The sequence below is a fragment of the Strongylocentrotus purpuratus genome, unplaced genomic scaffold (assembly GCF_000002235.5).
Source record: "Strongylocentrotus purpuratus isolate Spur 01 unplaced genomic scaffold, Spur_5.0 spur5_scaffold_4, whole genome shotgun sequence".
In the NCBI taxonomy this organism is placed as follows: Eukaryota; Metazoa; Echinodermata; class Echinoidea; order Camarodonta; family Strongylocentrotidae; genus Strongylocentrotus; species Strongylocentrotus purpuratus.
Genome location: NW_022145610.1, coordinates 34,956,950 through 34,978,953, shown reverse-complemented (window position 1 = coordinate 34,978,953; position 22,004 = coordinate 34,956,950). Strand labels below are relative to the sequence as shown.

Sequence of the window (22,004 nt, the reverse complement as noted above, 5' to 3'; positions counted from 1 at the left end):
GTCTCGAGCTGATGAAGACGCGATTTGTAACTTTGGGATTATTTCCCAAATCAGAAATAGCGAGCTATTGGGCGATTTCAAGCTGATGAAGAAGGGCCTTTTAAACAACATAGATGGTCTGAGTAACTTAAATGGTAACTAAAGAGATTATTGGTAATGAAGTAAACAAAGTTGAAGAATAACAGCGAATAAAGCCATACTAAAAGCTGAAGTATGTCTGTATTCCCTGCTACTAGCTCTTAACCTAAATGGCTTGAATTTTACTTGTAAAATGGGACAACCATTTCAGGGCAGGCTCCAGGCCTACATGTGGTACAATGCACTTACTTTGGATCCAGTCAGATGTGTTCACATGGCAGTCACAGGAAGAACTATTTTATTGCAGAGCACTTGAGGCAGAACTATTTTGTTGCAGACCACTGGAGACGGAACTATTTTGTTGCAGACCACTGGAGACGGAACCATTTTGTTGCAGACCACTGGAGACGGAACTATTTTGTTGCAGACCACTGGAGACGGAACTATTTTGTTGCAGACCACTGGAGACGGAACTATTTTGTTGCAGACCACTGGAGGCGGAACCATTTTGTTGCAGACCACTGGAGACGGAACTATTTTGTTGCAGACCACTGGAGACGGAACTATTTTGTTGCAGACCACTGGAGACGGAACTATTTTGTTGCAGACCACTGGAGGCGGAACCATTTTGTTGCAGACCACTGGAGACGGAACTATTTTGTTGCAGACCACTGGAGGTGGAACTATTTTGTCGCCGACCAATCAGGATACCGGAATGAGATCCATGGCCATTGTTTGGACCACCTCGCAAAGACAGACTTCTCTGTCATGAAACGATGTCCGTTTTTCTTTGCCTTCTCGTTGCTTGTATACATCGAGCACTCCTTGCTGCCACTAGCCTGGTAGTAGTGGTAGGGCACCTTGGAGGTGGGGTTTTTTCTGCATCGAGAAAAAAAGGAGAAATAGGACAGACAGGTACAACCACACAGAGCCGTCTATGCACAGAGTTTGGCTAACTTGGTTTTAGTTTGTTTTTTAAAAACCTGCTTTTCAGCAAGGCAGTATACAAGAGAAGATAACATTACAGAATATAATAAAAATTACAAATTATTTACAAAAATACAAAATACAATATAGTATTAATGACTGCTTTGAGAGAAATAGTTGTTTTTATACGCTCAAGGGAAGGTTAGAATTGTGCTATTGCCCCGAGGCGTGCCGAGGGCAATAGCCCAATTGTAACCTTCCCGAGAGCGTATAAAAACAATTATATACCTCACTTAAGAAATCCAGCCATCTGATTGGTCGAATTGCATTCATAAACTTCAACTTTTCCTGTAAAATTCCCGGTAACCATGCTTAAAACATTTCAATATTTTTAATAACCATGGTTATTAAAAAAATAGGTCAGTCTCCATGGTTACCCCATAGGTTTACATGTTAAAAAATGGTTTGAGCGATGGAGGATACCATACGTGTGCGAAAAATTGGTCGGCAATTTCAATACAATTGAATCTCGATCGATCTTACCGACAATTTTATCTTGCATTGTTGACATGAAGACGAAAATTAACTCTCAAAAACAAAAAAACAACATCTGCCGATAGATCTTGATCTAAGTTCGTGCCAATATGCATTGCAAAAGTAAAAGAAGGGTCCGTTTCATGGAGCTTTTGCGAAGCATCCCTCACGCGGAGCCGTTTTCAATCCATTTTAATGTATATATTGGAGAAAACTGCCAAGCATGTTAACGGCGCGCGATAGCCGAGTGGTCTAAGCGTTGGTTTTCGATACACCTCTTGTTGTACGCAAGAGTTTGACTCCCGTCTTCGACAAAAATGTAAATTATTTTTTATTTTTTATTTTTTAGTCTATTTTTTTTCGGCATATAAAAGTATTAATGACTGCTTTAATATTTGAGAAATATTTGTTTTCATACGCTCTCGGGAAGGTTACAATTGGGCTATTCCCCTCGGCAAGCCTCGGGGAATAGCACAATTCTAACCTTCCCTTGAGCGTAATAAAACAACTATTTCTCTCAAAGCAGTCATTAATACTATACTATTTCTCGAATATTAAAGCAGTCATTAATACTTTTATATGCCGAAAAAAAAAAAAAAAAAAAAAAAAAAAAATTGTCGAAGATGGGATTCGAACTCTTGCGTACCAAATATGATGTAACTAAAACCGCCGCCTTAAACCGCTCGCCTATCGCGCTCTGTTACCATACATAGCAGTTTTTTCTTATATATACATTAAAATGGATTGAAACGGCTTCGCGTGGTGAAAGCTTCGCGGCTGCTCCATTAAACAGGCCCTTCTTTTACTTTTGCAATGCATATTGGCACGAATTTAGATCAAGATCTATCGGCAGATGTTGTTTTTTTGTTTTTGGAAGTTTATTTTCGTCTTAATGTCAACAATGCAAGATAAAATTGTCGGTAAGATCGATCGAGATTCAATTGTATAACCATGGTTATTGGGATTTTGAACTGTTTTTTAACCATGGTTACCGGGAATTTTCGGGAACAGTTAAAGTTTATGAATGCAATTTCGACCAATCAGATTGCTGGATTACTTAAGTGAGGTATATAAAAATTAATAAAATTTATGTACACGACATATATATTTTCCTTGGTGCTTGCCCAACAAAGTATTATTTACCATATTGTAACCAACCAGTGTGGACTAACTCTGTATTGATAACTTTGCAAAGCATGGGATCTTTTTTTTTTTCCTTCTTGTCATAAAAAGTTTTATGACCACTTTAGCAATGAAACAAATGTGCACAAAGTGGTCCAAGCTAAACAAATTTGGTGCAATCTTTTCAGGCATCAGGTGCAAATTTTATTTTCTCTCTTGCCAAAGCAATTCACATGCGAGTCTATATATGATTTATCGGCACGATCAGCCAGATTGGTAGAGGTGTCATGGTCGAGTGGATATGTCAACGAACTGTGGATCACAAGGTCTGTGGTTCAAGTCCCACCGCGGCACTAATGTCCTTTGGCAAGACATTAATCTACATTTGCCACACTCAACCAAGGTGCATTAAATGGGTACCTGGTAGGATTATTCCTTGAAATGCACTGTGCACTGATAATGGCTGCCGGAGCTAAAGCTAGGGTAATAATTTCCAAAGCTCTTTGGAAGCGCATAGAGACATTACTTCATAACAGGGAATAATTTTCCTCAAATTTTTTGATTAGCAATTTCAGCTGATGGATAAATATGCCAAATGAAATTCTGCACATTTCTATGGAAGAAAACTGCTACACAAAAGATATTTTGTATAGCAGTCATGCAAAAATGCATAGCAAATTGCGATGCGATACCAGGAAAATTATTCCCTGCATAATGTATTATATACAAGAAGTGAATATCATTATTATTAGTGCAACCATGTGCCTATTATTGCAACACATTATTGCAACCATCTGTTATAGAAAAACATGACATTAAATATTAATAAAGAATGAGAAATTCCTAGGCAAGAGATGAGGGGTGCTGTGATAAAGGGAGAGAGTGTGGGAGAGTAGGAGAGGAAGAAAGAGAAGGGTGCAAGAGGAGAGGGGAGGGATGAGGGAGAGATGGAAACAGAAAGACAGAAAAAGAGAGGGGAGAGATAGAGAGAGAGGCGAGAGAGAGAGAGAGAGAGAGAGAGAGAGATGGTGAGCGGAAAATAGATAGAGACAGAAAAAGAGAGAGAGGGGGAGATGAGAGGGAGAGAAAGAGAGAGAGAGAGAGGGGGAGATGAGAGGGAGAGAAAGAGAGAGAGAGAGAGACAGACTGAAAGAGAGAGAGAGGGGGATATGAGAGAGAGAGAAAGAGAGAGAGAGAGAGATGGCGAGAGGAAAAGAGATAGACAGAGCAAGAGAGAGAGAGCCAGAAAGAGAAAGAGAGAGAGATGGCGAGAGGAAAAGAGATAGAGAGAGAGAGAGAGACACAGAGATAGAAAGAGAGAAAGAGAGAGAGGGGGAGATGAGAGAGAGAAAGAGAGAGAGAGATGGCGAGAGGAAAAGAGATAGAGAGAGACAGAGACAGAAAGAGAGAGAGAGAAAGAGATGGCGAGAGGAAAAGAGATAGAGAGACACAGAGACACACAGACAGACAGACAGACAGACATACAGACAGACAGAGAGAGAAGGAGGGACAGAGAGGAAGATCTGTTGGATCACTAACTTGCAATAGTCCTCAGTCACCATGCCAAACACTGTGATCTCTTCACAGATTCCGCGAGATAAGATCATCGTAAACCAGCCAGTGCTCAACCACGAACCTGACGATATTCTAGCGAAAATAAGTTAATATTGAAGCTTATTTTATTTTCCACAATAAAAGATCAACCGTGCACATATGAATAAAAGGTCTACATGTATAAGGCTAACATAATACAATAAAAATACAAAAGAAAAGTTGTCACCCAATATTGATGGCATTGACGATTTAAGACTAGGAGACAAACTTGAAAGAGGATAGAAAAAAGATAACACATTATATTATTGTGGAGGAGCCGGAGTGGCACCCAACATATATTATACAAAAAAATATCAAAGGTAGTGTTTAATTTTGGTATAATAACACTAGCTGATAAATTTCATTATTATTTCTATGTACCGGTAAGCAAAAAATGAATGTATTAGATGATACAAATAGAGCAAAAAGTATATATGTATTTTATAGACATACATGTATATTCATTACACAGAACAAGATTTAGCCCAACTCTACTATTAGTTTAACTGTTTCTGACATTATCTATCAATATTTTTAAAGCTTGCATTTTAATAATACAGTCAAACCAGCTTTAATAGTGACCACCTGTCTACAGAGACCACAGTTTAAAGTGTTTTCTCATTGAAACATGTATTTAAGGAATCTGTACATAAAGACCACCTGTCTATAAAGACCACTTTTCTTGTCTTCCTTGGGTGGTCTTTATAGACAGGTTTCACATGTAGATTGGAGTGAACTGAGTTTTTATTTTCATTGGGTCAAGACCTCCACAGTAATGGCTCATGAAATATAGAGTAGATGATATGGGGGAGGGGGAGGGAGGGGGACTTGTGTTTTGTCAACATGTATATTATGGTAATTTCATACCTATTTTTACCAGTTTCAATTTCAAAGACTCTGTCTGCATAGGCTACTTGGCGTTGTGAAAACACAAAGACTTGTATGCCATCTTTGGAAAATTCTTTAGAAAGACTTGCTGCCACGTTGTAGGCCCCTCCTTTTCCATCTGTTTTCATTTGATGCTCAGGCCCCCATACGACAAGGAAACGCGGTTGACCAGGATCTGCAAAGAAAAGCAAAGTTTAAGTTCTATATTTGAATTTTAATTTGAATTTATTGCCTTCTATGTCATTTTTTCCATGTTCAGGAATACAATTGGATACCTTTTCTTTATTACAGTACATACTTGGAACATGTGAAATTATGCTAACATGCTGAAACCTTACTAAACATATATTAGAACTATGATGGCTATTAAAGCTTGAAGCTCAATTTGCATGTAGCCCTCTTATCACAAGCATAATCAACATAACATGAGTGGATTTTAAATTAAATACATCACAAAAATCACTACATGATATTCTCATTACATTTCACAATCAAGATTCCAGATCAATATTCTAATGATCTTATTATCATTATCAAAACAATTGCAGAGACAAATGTGCCACAAATGCAAAAAAAGAGTAAAAGTATAGTATAGTAAAAGGATTAGAATATCATTGGAGAAGTTAGAATAAAAATGGTTCAACAATTTATATAATTTACGTAAGGACTGGGATGTGTTGCATGTGACAAAAAGGTGAAAATAATTGTGTATTTCTATCATTGTATCCACTGACCGCGCAATCATTTGTGCAAAATACAATTTATAAAGATGCTTCAATTAAATGATTTTTGATTCTTTGTTTACATTATAATAATAATAATAATATGATTGCAGGGCCCTCAGTGAGAACAGTATGAATACTGATGAGGCTACCCTGGGTAAACAAGACATATTATTATTATTCCATTTTTAAAATGAACAAAAATGATAAAGATCTCAAATACTTTCTCTTTCAGTTGACTCTTGAATACGTTCATATCTTATTAAGATAGCATTACTATTGCCCCTTTGCTTACTGGAACCTGGTGATCCCGTGTTAAGCCTATGGCAATTAGATAATTCAGTAGTCAATGGGTTAAAGGGATCCGGTGACTTTGTCTCAGATTCTGAAACAAAATTCTAGATTTAGCTCATGCTGCAATGATAATTATAAACCTTTAGGTCAGTCAGGAACCCCATGACTTTTACAAGCCGATCGCCTGTCTGATTATTAAGATATTTATGATTGGAATTACACATTTTGAAAACCGTTTGCCAACGGTTTTCATAACACTACAGTGTATTGGGGAAAATGAGTATGGTAAAAGCGGTCACTCAAAGATTTTTACTTTTTTGAGGCACTTCTTGATCATTTTGAAGTGCAATTTTTTTAGGACTTCAATATTACACCATATCACAGACACTGATATCAAGTAGGGCCGTATATCTCAGATTTAACATTGGTAAACGATCCCTTTAAGTCAGGTATTGCTTCATAGTTTTAGTGAATAATAAACTTGCTTTTTTTTGGGGGGGGGGGGGGGGAACTGGTGGCATGGTGATCTCAGAAATTTGAAATTTGAATATATATTATACCCTAGAAGTGATTTCTGGAAATTCGCTAATTGTTAGGAAAGCCATTGACTACTGAATTAATTCATTGCCATAGGCTTAATACAGGGGCCACCAGGTTCCAGGAACCAAAGGGTTAAGTGTATGATTTTGACAGGGGAGCAAATGTCATACCACCACTTATATATCACAGCACAACCTAATGTTGGATTCAGTATTTACACATTGCCTACTGCAAACCGGGTGGTCCACGTATTAAGCCTATAGGTGTTAGAGAATTCAGTAGTCAACGGTTTAAATGCATTTTGCTATGAAACTCTCAGAACTATTGACCCACCTTTTAGTAATGATGACCTTCTTGAGTGCACTTGTCTGATGGCTGAGTGGGCCACCACACGCACAGTGGTCTTGCTTCCTACATCGGCTTCAAAGCCTTTGGTAGGGGCGTTGTTCATTCGGATTACGCAAGGGTAGGAGTCAATCAGTTCTCCTGCGTTGGTTCCCAAGAGCTGGCCGGAGCTGGAGACATAGGCACACTTTGTACAGTTCACATACAGGTGCTGGGTGAGAGACAGAGAAAGAGAAGAAATAGAGATGGGTTAAAGGAAGGGGATACATGCTTACAAGAAAGAGAGAGGAGAGAAGAGGAGAGAAGAGGAGAGAAGAGGAGAGGGGCAAGATGGAGAGAGAGAGAGAGGGAGAGAGAGAGGGGGAGAAGAGAAAGAGAAGATAGACAGAGAAAAAAGAAAGAGAAGAGAGAGAGAGAGGAAAGGAAAGAGTATAAGTGGAAGATAGACAGACAAAAGAGAAAGAGAAAAGGAGACAGAGTCAGAGACAAGGAGAGAGAGACAGAGTCAGAGAAAAGGAGAGAGAGAGACAGAGACCAGGAGAGAGAGGGGGAGAGGTATGAGGGAAGAATGAAGGTGTTCACAGGTTTAAAAAAATATTTAAAAAAAAGGGGGAGGAGAGAGAGGGAGAAGAGAGACAAAAAAGGGAAAGAGATAAGAAAAAGGATGTACAAAGTAAGAGAAGAAGGGGAGAATGGGAGAGAAATGGGATAAGAGGAATTAAGAGAGAGAGAGAGAGAGAGAGAAGGGGAAAGGAAGAGAGGGAGAGAGAGTGAGAGAGAGAGAGAGAGAGAGAGGGGTAGTGAAAGAGGATTAGTAGAAGAGGAGGATTCAAGGGAGGAAAGGGGGAGAAAAGGAGAGAGAGACAGAGACAAGGAGAGAGAGAGGGGGAAGAGGTACATGTATGAGGTAAGAATGGAAGGTGTTCACAGGTAAAAACAGGGGAGAGAGGGAGAAGAGAGACAAAAAAGGGCAAGAGATATTAAAGTAAAAGTATAAGTATGAAAGTAAGAGAGGGGAGAGTGGGAGAGAAATGGTATAAGAGGAATTAAGAGAGAGAGAGGGAGAGAAGGGGAAAGAATGAAGAGACGTTGTATAGAAGAGAGATGAGTGAGGAAAGATGAAGGAAGAGAAAGGGGACAGAAAGAAAATGAGAAAGATTGGGAAAGAATAAAGAGACAGCATGGAGAGGTATAATAAATAGAATGGGAAGAGGGAAGATGGAGAAAGAGAAAGAAAGGGAAAGAGAGAGAGAGAGAGAGAGAGAGAGAGAGAGCAAACGTGACATGTGGCATGGATATATACAGACATATCAATTTACAAGTACATGTAAAACAAGTCATGTTTATCTCCCACTTGAGTTTTTCACACAGTGCGTAATACAAACAAAAAGAAAATTAACCTTAAGATATTTGAGTGCCAACACCTGACATTCGTTCTTCATTAATAACCAATTCAATTAATAATTTACTTGTGACATTAAGCTGAACTCACATGTGTACTGAAGTGAAATAATGATTGTACTCCTCTCCATGACAATTATGTAAGCGAGCCAGTGCATGTAGCTGACATAACTAATTCTCAATTATCTAATAATAATAATAATAATAATTATTATTATTATTATTATTAATTATCTAATAGTACTACTGATTATCAAGTTCAAATTTATTGATCATGCCCAAAAGAACATGGCATAAACATAATTTTCCGGCTGTTGTTTCCTGGAGTACGAGGATCAATGGGAGCTAATTTGAGGTCATTGGGGGAATAAGTTGGAATAGGCCATTAATTTTGAAAAAAAACAAGCATTTTCCCATTTTGGGCAAGGAAAGCCTCAATGTGGGGGGGGGGGGGGGGCAGCTACAGGTAGCTGCATGCAGCCTCATCTGCCTGCGCTTCTCCTTCAAAATTACTACCAATTATTGGGGTGAGAAAGACGTAATCATTTATTACTCACATTTTTGGCATTGACAATAGACACATAGCCACTCAAATCCTTGACAGCAGGGTCAGCAACATGCTCCTCATGATCTTTAGAAGGGTCTTTTGCAGGTACGTCCTCCACCACCATAGCCCCGTTGTTGATAACCATAGAAACGGTCTCATTCCCTGCATCTTTCATTCTCCCCCCACCAGAATCGATGCTCACGTTATTTCCATTCACAAACTGCTTGGAGAAGATAAACATGTCACTCTTAATGGCTTCAGGTTTGGGTTCGGGGGTCCTTCCATCGTGTGTGGAATGGCTTGTACTTGCAGTTAGGTTGTTCTGTGAGGGATGCTGGTGGAGGCCGATGGCCACTACTTTGGGCACACGTAACTTGGGGGTTTCATTGAAGTAAAGGATGGATGTGATGAAGATAGGAAGGCAAAGGCCGAAAAAGATCACCCATTGTCTTGTCTGTATTGAAAAAATGCAATCAGTAAAAGAAAAATAAGAAATATGGTAAAAGAAAATAATTGCCAGTATTTTCAAGAATTGAACATCAAGGCTATAAGAATCACCAATCATTTTGTCTTTAAAATAAACGAAATCATTTAAATATAAAAGAAGACATGGATGTTCGTGTAAATACTTTTAAGAAATCAACTCTAAGGCTTGAACAATCCCCCATACCCTTTCCTGTATCATAGAAAGTAGAAAAACTGATTGCCAGTACTTTCGGGAAATAAATTCTAAGGCTGTGAAAATCATGAGTCATCTTGTCTAACTGAATCAGAGAAAAGAAATCAGTTAAGAGGACTTGATTGCAAGCTCTTCCAAGACATCAAATCTATACCCAGGATTTCTCATTTGAAAATCAGGGGCAAAAATAAAGATTTCCAGTAGACATTAAAAAATATACATTGCCTACGCTTTTCAGAAATCAAATCTTAAATGAAAAAAAGACCCATCACTTTGTCTATATCAAGTATTGCAATCACTTAAAAAACGATACTTAAACTAGATGGAATTCGACTGCGCGCAGTCGAAAATGATGCCTCCGTTATAGAGCAATTTTACAAACCAAAACAGAAAAAAAAAATTGAATTCACGTTCAATGGTAATCCATTGACAGGTTCTCAGAATATTGTGATTACAAGCAATTTCTCATATACATATATGACCCTTTGATCTTTGACCTCATGACCATAAAATCTACTCAGTTCATTGGCTCTGCAAGATGTTCTGAGTTAAATAGTAATCCATCTGTCAGTTCTAATGAGAATGCGTTCACAAGCTATTTTTGCATACATAATGGGCCCATGACCTTTGACCTTTGACCTTATGAACCAAGAATCTACTCAGTTCATTGGCTCTGCAAGTAACAAACATGACCTAATTTTGGCATGAATCCATCAATCGGTTCTTGAGATAACGCGATCACAAGCTGTTTTTGCATTCATAATGTGCGCTGTGGCCTTTGACCTTTGACCTACGTGCTCCAAAATCTAATCAGATTGTCTTCCTATGGTGATACACACTATCATTAAGTTTGAAGTTTTTACATCTCCAGTGGTTCTTGAGATATCATGATAACAATCTCAATGTATGGAATTTCATAAGTTGACCTCTGTGACCCTTGACCTTTGACCTACGTGCTCCAAAATCTAATCAGATTGTTTTCCTATAGTGATACACACTATCACTAAGTTTGAAGTTTAAATCTCCAGTGGTTCTTGAGATATCATGATAACAATCTCAATGTATGGAATTTCATAAGTTGACCTCTGTGACCCTTGACCTTTGACATACGTGCTCCAAAATCTAATCAGATTGTTTTCCTATAGTGATACACACTATCACTAAGTTTGAAGTTTAAATCTCCAGTGGTTCTTGAGATATCATGATAACAATCTCAATGTATGGAATTTCATAAGTTGACCTCTGTGACCCTTGACCTTTGACATACGTGCTCCAAAATCTAATCAGATCGTCTTCCTATGGTGATACATACTATCCTTAAGTTTGAAGTTTAAATCTCAAAATGGTTCTTGAGATATCGCGCTAACAAACTCAATACAAGGAATTTCATAAGTTGACCTCTGTGACCTGTGACCTTTGACCTACGTACTCCAAAATCTAATCAGATCGTCTTCCTATGGTGATAAATACTATTCCCGAGTCTTAAGTTTAAATCTTAAATGGTTCTTGAGATATTGTGATAACGGTCAAACGTAACGGTCAAACGGGACGGACGTGCGGACGGACGGACGGACGGACGTACGGACGGACAACCCGAAAACATGATGCCTCCGGCACCACCTTCGGTGGCGGAGGCATAAAAATGATGATTAAAAAATATTTTCCAGAAATTGACTCTAAGGCCAGTAAAATCATCTATACCCTTGGGTGTGTCTAAGAAAGTGTTGTAGAAAATACACAGGTTTTAAGATTTAGAGGACAAATACATTGCACAAAGGATATAGTGTGTATATACTATAAATTCATATCACTATTTCTTAAAGGTGGAGTCCATCCTGATATTCTAATGGTTTTAATAAACGCAGAATAAAGTTTAAGTCAAAAAGTTAAGAATTGTTGAAGTTGTCATCATTGAAAATACAAATTGGGAACACAGTGACAACTCTAGCGAGCTCCTATCCAATATGCATTGTTCTGAAAATGTCATATATTTGCAATTTCTTCGTTATTGATGATGGAATAGATTTGTTTCATACAGGGGTTGTATAAAAGCATATTCGCAATGATACATTTAGGGTGAATATATGATTGAAAATGTTCTTAAGGGAAAATATAAATTGTCAAAGTTATTTTGGTATAGGGCAAAACAGGAAGGAACCTCGCAAGATACGTCACAGAGTTTCCAATTTGTGTTTGATCGATCAATCTAATTAGTTATTGCTCAAAATTAAATTGACCTGTTTCTCTCATTTTTCTGCTTCTATGAAATCCAACTTAATAATAATATCAGGGTGGATTTCTCCTTTATGACTTGAGCAGGATCGAAGTATATATTATTATATTATATTATTCTGTCTTGACCTAGTGCATGTACAATATGCGTGTACACAGTGCATACCTGCCAACCTGAGACGAGAGAAATTAGGAGTACATTTTTCTGGATGGACTACGAGGTCGCGAACCACCGAAGGATTGGGGTAGTAGCCCGTAGATTGGGGGGGGGGGGGGTACACAGGACTTTAGGGTCTATTTTTTTTCTCTCCATTTTAATGGTGCAAATGGGCCTTTTCCTTCAACCTTTTCGCCCCACACATAAACAATTTTTGAAATGTGAACACTCACAAAACTACATGTTTCACTACCCACCTCAGTTAGGAGCCCTATTTTGCAAAGGTATATAGTAGTAGTAATCCAAAATAAATCTGAGGAAGTCCGGTAAATAACAAGCTTCCACGATAGCAGTCATCGCACAAGCATTGAAGAAAACACGCCAATGTATACAGTGTTTATGCACGGCGTATCAACTGCACATGTAATATAAATACACGTGGGCTATATGCAGGTATGAATAAACATCCCCAAATTGCTGATGTGAGATGCTTGTAGGATACTTTACAGGACAGAATGGACATTTTGCCATTGAAAATGGCGGACGCACACACAAAATATTAATTTAAAAAAAATTATTAAAAAATAAAAATAAAAAAAAAAAAAAAAAAATTAAAATTAAAAAAAAATCGGAGTTTTGAGGCATGCACTCGGAATTCGGAGTTGGTATGAAAAATGCGGAGAAACTCCGCCTAAATCGGGGTGGTTGGCAGGTATGCACAGTGCAGTGTTGGGGGTCGAAGTCCAAAGGTTCTGAATAGTTAATCCATTTTCTGGACTTATTGTATCAGGGCTCGAATTACCCGCCGGCAATCGGCAATTTGCCGCCATGCCCCTCTCACTGGCCGGAATGCCCTTTTCAAAATCAAACCGTTTACGGCCACAATATTTTAATCCACAAAAGTTTTGCCGACATTTTAATCATCGTAAGCCAACCCGACTTGTAATGTTCAAAAAGGTTTTGTTGCCCATACGGAGCTCTAAAAACAATGATAGTCGGCAAGGTTTTGTTGCCCCTCCGGAGCTCTAAAAACAATGATAGTCGGCAAGGTTTTGTTGCCCCTCCGGAGCTCTAAAAACAATAATTACCTGAAGGTTTTGTTGCCCCTCCGGAGCTCTAAAAACAATGATAGTCGGCAAGGTTTTGTTGACCCTACGGAGCTCTAAAAACAATAATAGTCGGCAAGGTTTTGTTGCCCCTCCGGAGCTCTAAAAACAATAATTACCGGAAGGTTTTGTTGCCCCTCCGGAGCTCTAAAAACAATGATAGTCGGCAAGGTTTTGTTGCCCCTCCGAGGCTCTAAAAACAATAATTAGCGGAAGGTTTTGTTGCCCCTCCGGAGCTCTAAAAACAATAATTACCGGAAGGTTTTGTTGCCCCTCCGGAGCTCTAAAAACAATGATAAGTCGGCAAGGTTTTGTTGCCCCTCCGAGGCTCTAAAAACAATAATTATCGGAAGGCTTTGTTGCCCCTCCGGAGCTCTAAAAACAATAATTTCCGGAAGGTTTTGTAGCCCCTCCGGAGCTCTAAAAACAATGATAGTCGGCAAGGTTTTGTTGCCCCTCCGAGGCTCTAAAAACAATAATTATCGGAAGGTTTTGTTGCCCCTCCGGAGCTCTAAAAACAATAATTACCGGAAGGTTTTGTTGCCCCTTCGGAGCTCTAAAAACAATGATAAGTCGGCAAGGTTTTGTTGCCCCTCCGAGGCTCTAAAAACAATAATTATCGGAAGGCTTTGTTGCCCCTCCGGAGCTCTAAAAACAATAATTTCCGGAAGGTTTTGTAGCCCCTCCGGAGCTCTAAAAACAATGATAGTCGGCAAGGTTTTGTTGCCCCTCCGAGGCTCTAAAAACAATAATTATCGGAAGGTTTTGTTGCCCCTCCGGAGCTCTAAAAACAATAATTACCGGAAGGTTTTGTTGCCCCTTCGGAGCTCTAAAAACAATGATAAGTCGGCAAGGTTTTGTTGCCCCTCCGAGGCTCTAAAAACAATAATTATCGGAAGGTTTTGTTGCCCCTCCGGAGCTCTAAAAACAATAATTACCGGAAGGTTTTGTTGCCCCTCCGGAGCTCTAAAAACAATGATAGTCGGCAAGGTTTTGTTGCCCCTCCGATGCTCTAAAAACAATAATTATCGGAAGGTTTTGTTGCCCCTCCGGAGCTCTAAAAACAATAATTACCGGAAGGTTTTGTTGCCCCTCCGGAGCTCTAAAAACAATGATAAGTCGGCAAGGTTTTGTTGCCCCTCCGAGGCTCTAAAAACAATAATTATCGGAAGGTTTTGTTGCCCCTCCGGAGCTCTAAAAACAATAATTACCGGAAGGTTTTGTTGCCCCTCCGGAGCTCTAAAAACAATGATAGTCGGCAAGGTTTTGTTGCCCCTCCGATGCTCTAAAAACAATAATTATCGGAAGGCTTTGTTGCCCCTCCGGAGCTCTAAAAAACAACAATTATCGGCAAGGTTTAGTTGCCCCTACGGACCTCTAAATACAATAATAATCGGCAAGGTTTTGTTGCCCCTCTGGAGCTCTAAAAACAATAATTACCGGAAGGTTTTGTTGCCCCTACGGAGCTCTAAAAACAATAATAATCGGCAAGGTTTTGTTGCCCCTCCGGAGCTCTAAAAACAATAATAGTCGGCAAGGTTTTGTTGCCCCTCCGGAGCTCTAAAAACAATATTTATCGGCAAGGTTTTGTTGCCCCTCCGGAGCTCTAATAACAATAATTACCGGAAGGTTTTGTTGCCCCTACGGAGCTCTAAAAACAATTATAGTCGGCAAGGTTTTGTTGCCCCTCCGGAGCTCTAAAAACAATAAATACCGGAAGGTTTTGTTGCCCCTCCGGAGCTCTAAAAACAATAATAGTCGGCTAGGTTTTGTTGCCCCTACGGAGCTCTAAAAACAATAAAAGTCGGCAAGGTTTTGTTGCCCCTACGGAGATCTAAAACAATGATAATCGGCAAGACTTTGTTGCCCCTACGGAGATCTAAAACAATAATTATTGGCGAGACTTAATTTCCACTATATGGAACTCCTAAATTAATTGGCGGGACTTAATTGCCGATACGGAGATATGAAAGAATGTCTTCATCCAAATGACTGAAACGTTTGGCACAAAAACCGTAATGACTCAGGCTTAGTTTTTCAATCCATCCTTTTCATTTGAACCAATCAATATCGGTAAGTTTCGTTTACCCATCGTTGGTTCAACATCTTTACTTCGCGTTGTGACCTTTTTTGGTGCGTTTTCACAGTTTTTAATCAGTGAAAAACTTGGATTTTTCTCGGGAGGAGGGTCTGGAATTAAATCAGAAAAGGATTAAGAGTCGAGATAATGGTACAAAGAATCGTCTTCTTTCCCATACGTTTTAATTAAAACGTCATAGCTTCCGCCCATCGCGCGGGAGGGGTGTGAATTGAGTTCAGAAAAGGATAATACCGGTAGTCGAGATCGAGACGAATCGTCTTCTTTTCCCTAATAATTTATTAAAAACGTCTAAGCTTCCGCGCTTCCCTTGGAATTCAGAAAAGGATAAAGAGTCAAGAACGGTACAACGAATCATCTTCTTTCTCTAATAATTCAATGAAACGTCAAAGGGGGAAACTCCCTCCAGCTCCCCCCCCCCCCCCTAATTTTTTTTTGAAAAGCATTTTTAAGAGAAATAGAAAGAAAGAGAGCAAGAAAGAAATCTGATCGTAATTAAACGCCTAAAACCCCTGAGCTTCCGTGGGCTCTGCCCCCGGGACCCAACCAAGGGCCCTTTGGCAGGCCTCTTGATACTCATCTGACTGCAATTTAGTGCCTAAAACCCTTGATCTTCTGGGGGCTCCGCCCGCTGGACCTCACGCCAATCAGTGTCCTGCCAGTGTCACAAATAAAGTATAAAAATATGTTCATCTGACCGTAATCAAATGCTTAAACCCCTGAGCTTCCGGGGGCTCTGCCCCCTGGACCCCACTGGATGCTAATCTGACGGTAATGTAATGCTTTAAAACCCATGGGCTTCTGGGGGCTCCGCCCGCTGGACCTCACGCCAATCAGTATCCTGCCAGTGTCACAAATAAGGTATAAAAATATGTTCATCTGACCGTAATCAAATGCCTGAAACCCCTGAAATTCAGGGGTTTCCACACCCTCGACTCCACCAGGGGCCCTGAGGCGGGCCCTGAATGCTTATCTGACCGTAATTTGCCTTCAACCCATGAGTTTCCGGGGGCGAACAAGGCATCAAAAGATGTTCATCTGACCGCAGGCACGTAGCCGGTGGGGGGGGGGGGGGGGGGCAGTGGGGCGCCCCCCAAAAAAAAGCCAAAAAAAGAGAGGAGAGAAAAGAAAGAGGACGTATGAAGAAAAAGGAGCAGACAAAAAACATTTTTGAAATTCAGACAAGGATTAAGAGTCGAGAACGGTACAACGAATCGTCTTCTTTCTCTAATGATTTAATGAAACATAAAAGCTTCCGCGCTTTGCGCGGGAAGGGGAAAACTGTATTCATGCAGTCGAGGATTATTTTCGAGAACGGTACAACGAATCGTCTCGTTTCTCTAATAATTAAATTAAATGTCAAAGCTTCCGCGCTTCGATCGCGCAGGAGGTGGGGTAACTGAATTTAGACAAGGATTAAGAGTCGAGAACGATACAACGAATTGTCTTCTTTCTCTAATGATTTAATAAAACGTAAAAGCTTTCGCGCTTTGCGCGCGCGGATGGGGGGGAACTGAATTCAGACGAGGATTAAGAGTCGAGAACAGGACAACGAATCGTCTTCTTTCTCTAATGATTTAATGAAACGTAAAAGCTTCCGAGCTTTGCGGGGGAGGGGGAAGGGGGATGAATTTAGACGAGGATTAAGAGTAAAAAACGGTACAACGAATCCTCTTCTTTCTCTAATGATTTAATGAAACGTAAAAGCTTCCGCGCTTTGCGCGGATGGAGGGGAACTGTATTCAGACGAGCAGGCACGTACGCAGGGGGGGGGGGGGGTTTGGGGCGTTAAATCCCCCCCCTTCGGTTTTTTTTATGTCTGTATTTTTGAGCAACCCCCCCCCCCTTTTTTTTTTTTTTTTTAAATGAACAAAAAAAAAAAAAATTATGCCAATGGCTGATCTAAAAAAGGTGACCTCACCCCCCCCCCCCACCCCAAAGGAAACAAAATGTCAAATTTTCAAATTTCGAGACCAAAAAAAAAAAAAAATGTCCTCTTACCCCCCCCCCCCCCCCCCCCCCCCCCTAAGGAAAAAATCCTTGATCCGCCCCTGGGTGCACATATCCCCCCCCCCCCCCCCACCTTGAAAACAACGGCGTGAGGTGATTTTACGCGCACTTTCCACGTTGGCCTTAGTGCCCCTTAGGATAGATTTGTGCCCCTTTCAGTGGATTTGTGCCCTCTCAAAAAAGTGGCCTTGACCCAAATTTGATGTAATTCGAGGCCTGTTGTATGAAGTAAAATAATCCTTTGTCCACAAATAAACTGTGTTTGATTTTTTACTTGAGTAAACTGAATCCTCTCTTAAAGGATACCTCAATGGTAAGTAAAGGTGTTCTTGATTTAAAAAGTCCTTCCAACGAAAGCTTGGTGCTTGATACACAACTTCAAACTGTCAGGTTACATTTTTAAGAAAATGGCTGTGCCATTTAATGCCACAAGGCATCTCATCATGCCAAGAATATCTTCATTCACAAATCTCTTGTACCTTTTTGTAAGGAATATTAAACATCAAAGGGCAGGAGTACATCTCATTTTTCAGAATACCTACACTTATTCTTTGGGTTAAAGTTTCTTTTAATGTAAACAACAGCCAGGTCTACAACAGACAAAGCATGGTTTTGCTGTAAAACTGCACTTTCAGCAAAAAGTAAGGCGTACGAATACATATTTCAAATACACAGCAAATATACCCTCTTATCATAATACCAGTGCTATTTATACATAACACATCCCAAACTTGTAGTTAAAGACATGTACATGTATGTCTAGTGAGGGGGGGGGGGGGGGGGGGGGGGGGGGGGGGAGGGGGGGGGGGATAAATATATGCACAGTACAGAAATTTAAGGGAATTCTTTTTTTCTAATCAATACAAGTTACCTGGCAACTGAGAAGATCAATGAAAGATGACCTGAATGATTGATCGAAGTAAATTTGTGATTCAATGGTGCAATCATTTTGTACATCTGAAAATTATTGCACGTGGGGGTAAAGACTAATTAACCGTCGTTCAGTCTAATTAGTACTGCTATCTATCAACTAAATTTTGTAGTTTAGGCTTATCAAGAATTCCTTCAGATCATGCCAAAGAACTTTCCATTCAAAGCTTAGAGGTGTGTGTTGTATTTCATTTGCATTTCGCACAATGGTTTAATAGAGGAAATCTTTGGTCTCCGAAATTAACTTTGGTACCATTTAGATTTCTATGCAATTTCAAGAGTTCTGCGTGGACTCAAATATGAGATGCATTGGGTGAACACGGGTGTGTTATCCTACGTACTGTAGACATACTGTAAGTGTGATGTATGGAAATAATTGCACAGCTTGGCCGCACAGAGAACCCTTCAAGTGACGGATGGTACAAAAGAACACCTGTTTGCTAAAAATCCAAATGTGGATCGATATATTATAAAAGTCACTTTTACATCATTGTGTTCATCTGTATGAAACAATATCATTTATTCATTCATCTAGTTTTAGTTTTATTTTAAAGGCCCACTGCACTACTTATAGCTACTTGCGCCCTCTATATAACAAACAATGCCTAATCGGTGACCATTGGTCCCCCATGATCCTCTTTTTCTTATGTTAACTGAGAGCTGAGTTGATGAGATAACCACCTGTCCAGTGATCTTGCAGGGCGGTCTAATCCCTCCTGTAAACTACGGCAGATAAGCTTTAAATCTACATCCAATGTGGTCTTAATGCAAATCTGCAAATCATTCAATTTGTATGGAATATAATATAATATTAGAATGTCATGAGTGGGTATGTGCCAGGCATGAGTGCTACTACAAATGTACACAAGAATCTACTATTGTTATTATACTGTAATTATTATTCTTCAATCATTAACATTATCAGCATCATCATCATTATCATCATTATCAAAAATATTATTATTTTCATTAGTATTATCAATATCATCATCATCATCAGCAAAATCAACATTATCATCATCATCATTTCACCAACATCATCAAAAATATGATTATCATTATTATTATCATCAATTATCATAATATATTCATCTAGTTTTATTTGATGTATTAGCTCCATCATATGATCTTTATGGGTAATTACGTACACTGTTTATCCATGTAGACAAGATATCAACTTCTTTTAAAAACAGGAAATTCAGAGTCAAATCTAAGACATGGAAATGTGAATATTGTGAGAAGGAACTCCCTCTTGAATCTTGTTTGTTTTATATGAGTGGAATAATAACTTAATACGCTTATATTTATATTTATGCATTTTACAGTGTATGGTTTGCACATTAAAGCCATATACTGGCTTTTAAGTATGTGAGTTTACAGTGTACATGGCTTGTACAGAGGCATTTATATCTACATGTATGTGCATTTTACAGTGCATATATCATAATATATGGCTTGCAAAAAAGGCATTTATATCTACAGTATGTGTATTTTACAGTGTACATGGCTTGCAAAAAGGCATTTATATCTATGTGTATTTTACAGTGTATGGCTTGCAAAAAGGCATTTATATCTATGTGCATTTTACAGTGAATGAGTTTCAAAAAGGCATTTATCAGGTGGGCTGTATCTAATACAGACCACCTTATATTTTTGTTAAAATCGCCTTTATTTATTATTTATTTATTATTTATTTATTTTTCTTATTTCGACCCACTTTTTTGTAAGATTTTTAGCAAGATAATTTGAAAATGGCTCAATCAAATATCTTAAAATTTGGCACACATATGTATAGGCATATGCACAAAGCACAGCAAATTTTTCGACCTTGACTTTGACTGATGATGTCATCTAGGCGCCATTTTGTGAAATTTTCTGAAAATCAACTCATGATCATATCTTCATAACCAAAAGTAATTTCACATTCATATTTATCATGATCAAGGTCAATATCCGTCCAGTCAATTTCAGTTGAAAAAACGCGCACATGCGCGTACGTCCGCGCGTCAGTATGCGCGCAAAATTTCAAAATGCTCAAAATCGTCTCAAATTTTTTTTGCATACGTTTCAGGTCATTTTAAGCATTTTATAAAAATCGCGCACTATGCCTATACAAAATCCATTATAGCTCTTTGGAATGAACCGTGACCTTCATTTTTTTAAATATTTAGATAGAGTATGAGTTGTAGATATGATTTCATGTCTCATTTGGCCTTTACATGTAAGTGTATCAAGACATCATCATAATGGCCTTGGAACTCAAAATACGAATTTGCATATTATGACGTCAGCAGATTTTTAGAAAATTGATTGTATCTCTGTAAATATTGATCAATTTTCTTTCAAATTTTTATGTTTTAGCTAAGACAATTGTCTACAAATTCAGTACCCACAATTTTTCATTTTGACAAAAGCATCATGTCGTATTTTTGCGATTAAAGGAGGCATGTCAATTTTTCATATTTTGGGTGTATTCTCTATAGGACATGACTTTTTCTCAAAACTGGATTCTACATTTCTGTCTTTCGCGAGCAATATCTCCCTTGTTTTAGCTTTGTTTTTGCTGAGCTTTAGATATGTTGTAGCTGAGACAATAAGCTATCACAAGTGTGCCATTTATTTCTCGATCATATGCCAGGATCATGCTCATATTTCACTTGCAAAGTGGGATTTGAGAGTTCCATTTTCCGTTTACGTGTAATCGCTATGGGAAATGTTTTGGTATATCGGTATTACGGACTTGACTTCCGACCTTGAGATTCCTGGTTCAAGTCCGGGCGTCTCCAACAATTTTTTCTTTCCTTTTTTTTTTCTTTTTGACCTTTCACCGTACCATCTCCTTTAATTATTGAAACACGTAGAATCGCAAATAATGTACAACCCTATTTACTTCATTATTACCCTATTTACACTTAATCTATTACTTTTTGGGTGTAATCCCTATGGGAGATGACTTTCTCTCAAATCTGGATTCTACATTTCTGTCTTTTTGAGCGATATCGCCGTCATTTCTGCTTGGATTTTGATGATTTTTAAGTATGTTGTAGCTGAGACAAGTTTCCACAAAAATTATGTAGGCTATTTAACATTATCATGACATTATCATAGTCAAAAATTCAATCATAGGTGGCATGTCAGTTATTATAACAATCCTCAATTGAATACCTGAAGGGGCGCTATACCACTTTTAATCATGGTCACCATTCTAATATCGTCATCATTGTATTCATGTGTAATCGTTTTTTTTTTAAATTATCGGCAACACTTTCATGATCAGTATTCACAAGAGCTTATTTATGCTAGAAATATGGAAGGAATTGTTCTCAATTGCATATCTCTCTCTCTTTCCTCTCTCTTGCCCTTTTTCCTTCTCCTCTCATGTTCTGCCCCTCTCCTGTTTTGGTCTGTCTCTGCATCTCTCTCTCTCTCTCTCTACTCTCTCACCCTCTCCGTCTCTCTCTCTCCCTCTCTCTCTCTCTTTTGCCTTGCCTCCCTCTTATTCTCTTGCTCTATCTCCCTCTGTCCTACACAGTTGAAATTTGACTCATGGATATACCATAATGGGAGTAGTAAACGAAAGATGATATCGTGAAAATGCGTTCTTCATTATGTTACACATGAGCATACGTATCACCTAATTCGTCAAAGTGACGAATTAAAGTCTAGTTTTTTTTTATTATTCTGCCATGAATTTGTTCACAGGATATCCAAAGAATGAATAAAGCCATAATCATGAAACCTGCCATGATGATAGATCTTATTCTAACTTAGATCTGCGTGACTTTTCAGAGAGTAAAAATG

The 22,004-nt window shown here is 38.8% G+C and overlaps 1 protein-coding gene across 1 annotated transcript; it reads right to left on the bottom strand.

Moving 5' to 3' along the window:
• Nucleotides 1-15,271, bottom strand: LOC574822 (alpha-N-acetyl-neuraminyl-2,3-beta-galactosyl-1,3-N-acetyl-galactosaminide alpha-2,6-sialyltransferase). The gene is made up of 6 exons (XM_030997338.1): nt 15,254-15,271; nt 9,002-9,445; nt 7,032-7,254; nt 5,122-5,317; nt 4,201-4,308; nt 1-957 (listed from the first exon to the last, which is right to left on the bottom strand). The coding sequence occupies exons 1-6, from the start codon at nt 15,269-15,271 to the stop codon at nt 762-764; spliced, it is 1,185 nt and encodes a 394-aa protein (XP_030853198.1). The 3' UTR covers nt 1-761.
• Between the last annotated feature and the right edge of the window lie 6,733 nt (nt 15,272-22,004).

Coding starts and splice junctions, on each gene's coding strand:
- LOC574822 (XM_030997338.1), bottom strand. Junction 7,255..9,001: donor CTATTGTCAATGCCAAAAAT/GTGAGTAATAAA, acceptor TCTCTCACCCAG/CACCTGTATGTGAACTGTAC. Junction 958..4,200: donor GTGACTGAGGACTATTGCAA/GTTAGTGATCCA, acceptor TTCTCGATGCAG/AAAAAACCCCACCTCCAAGG.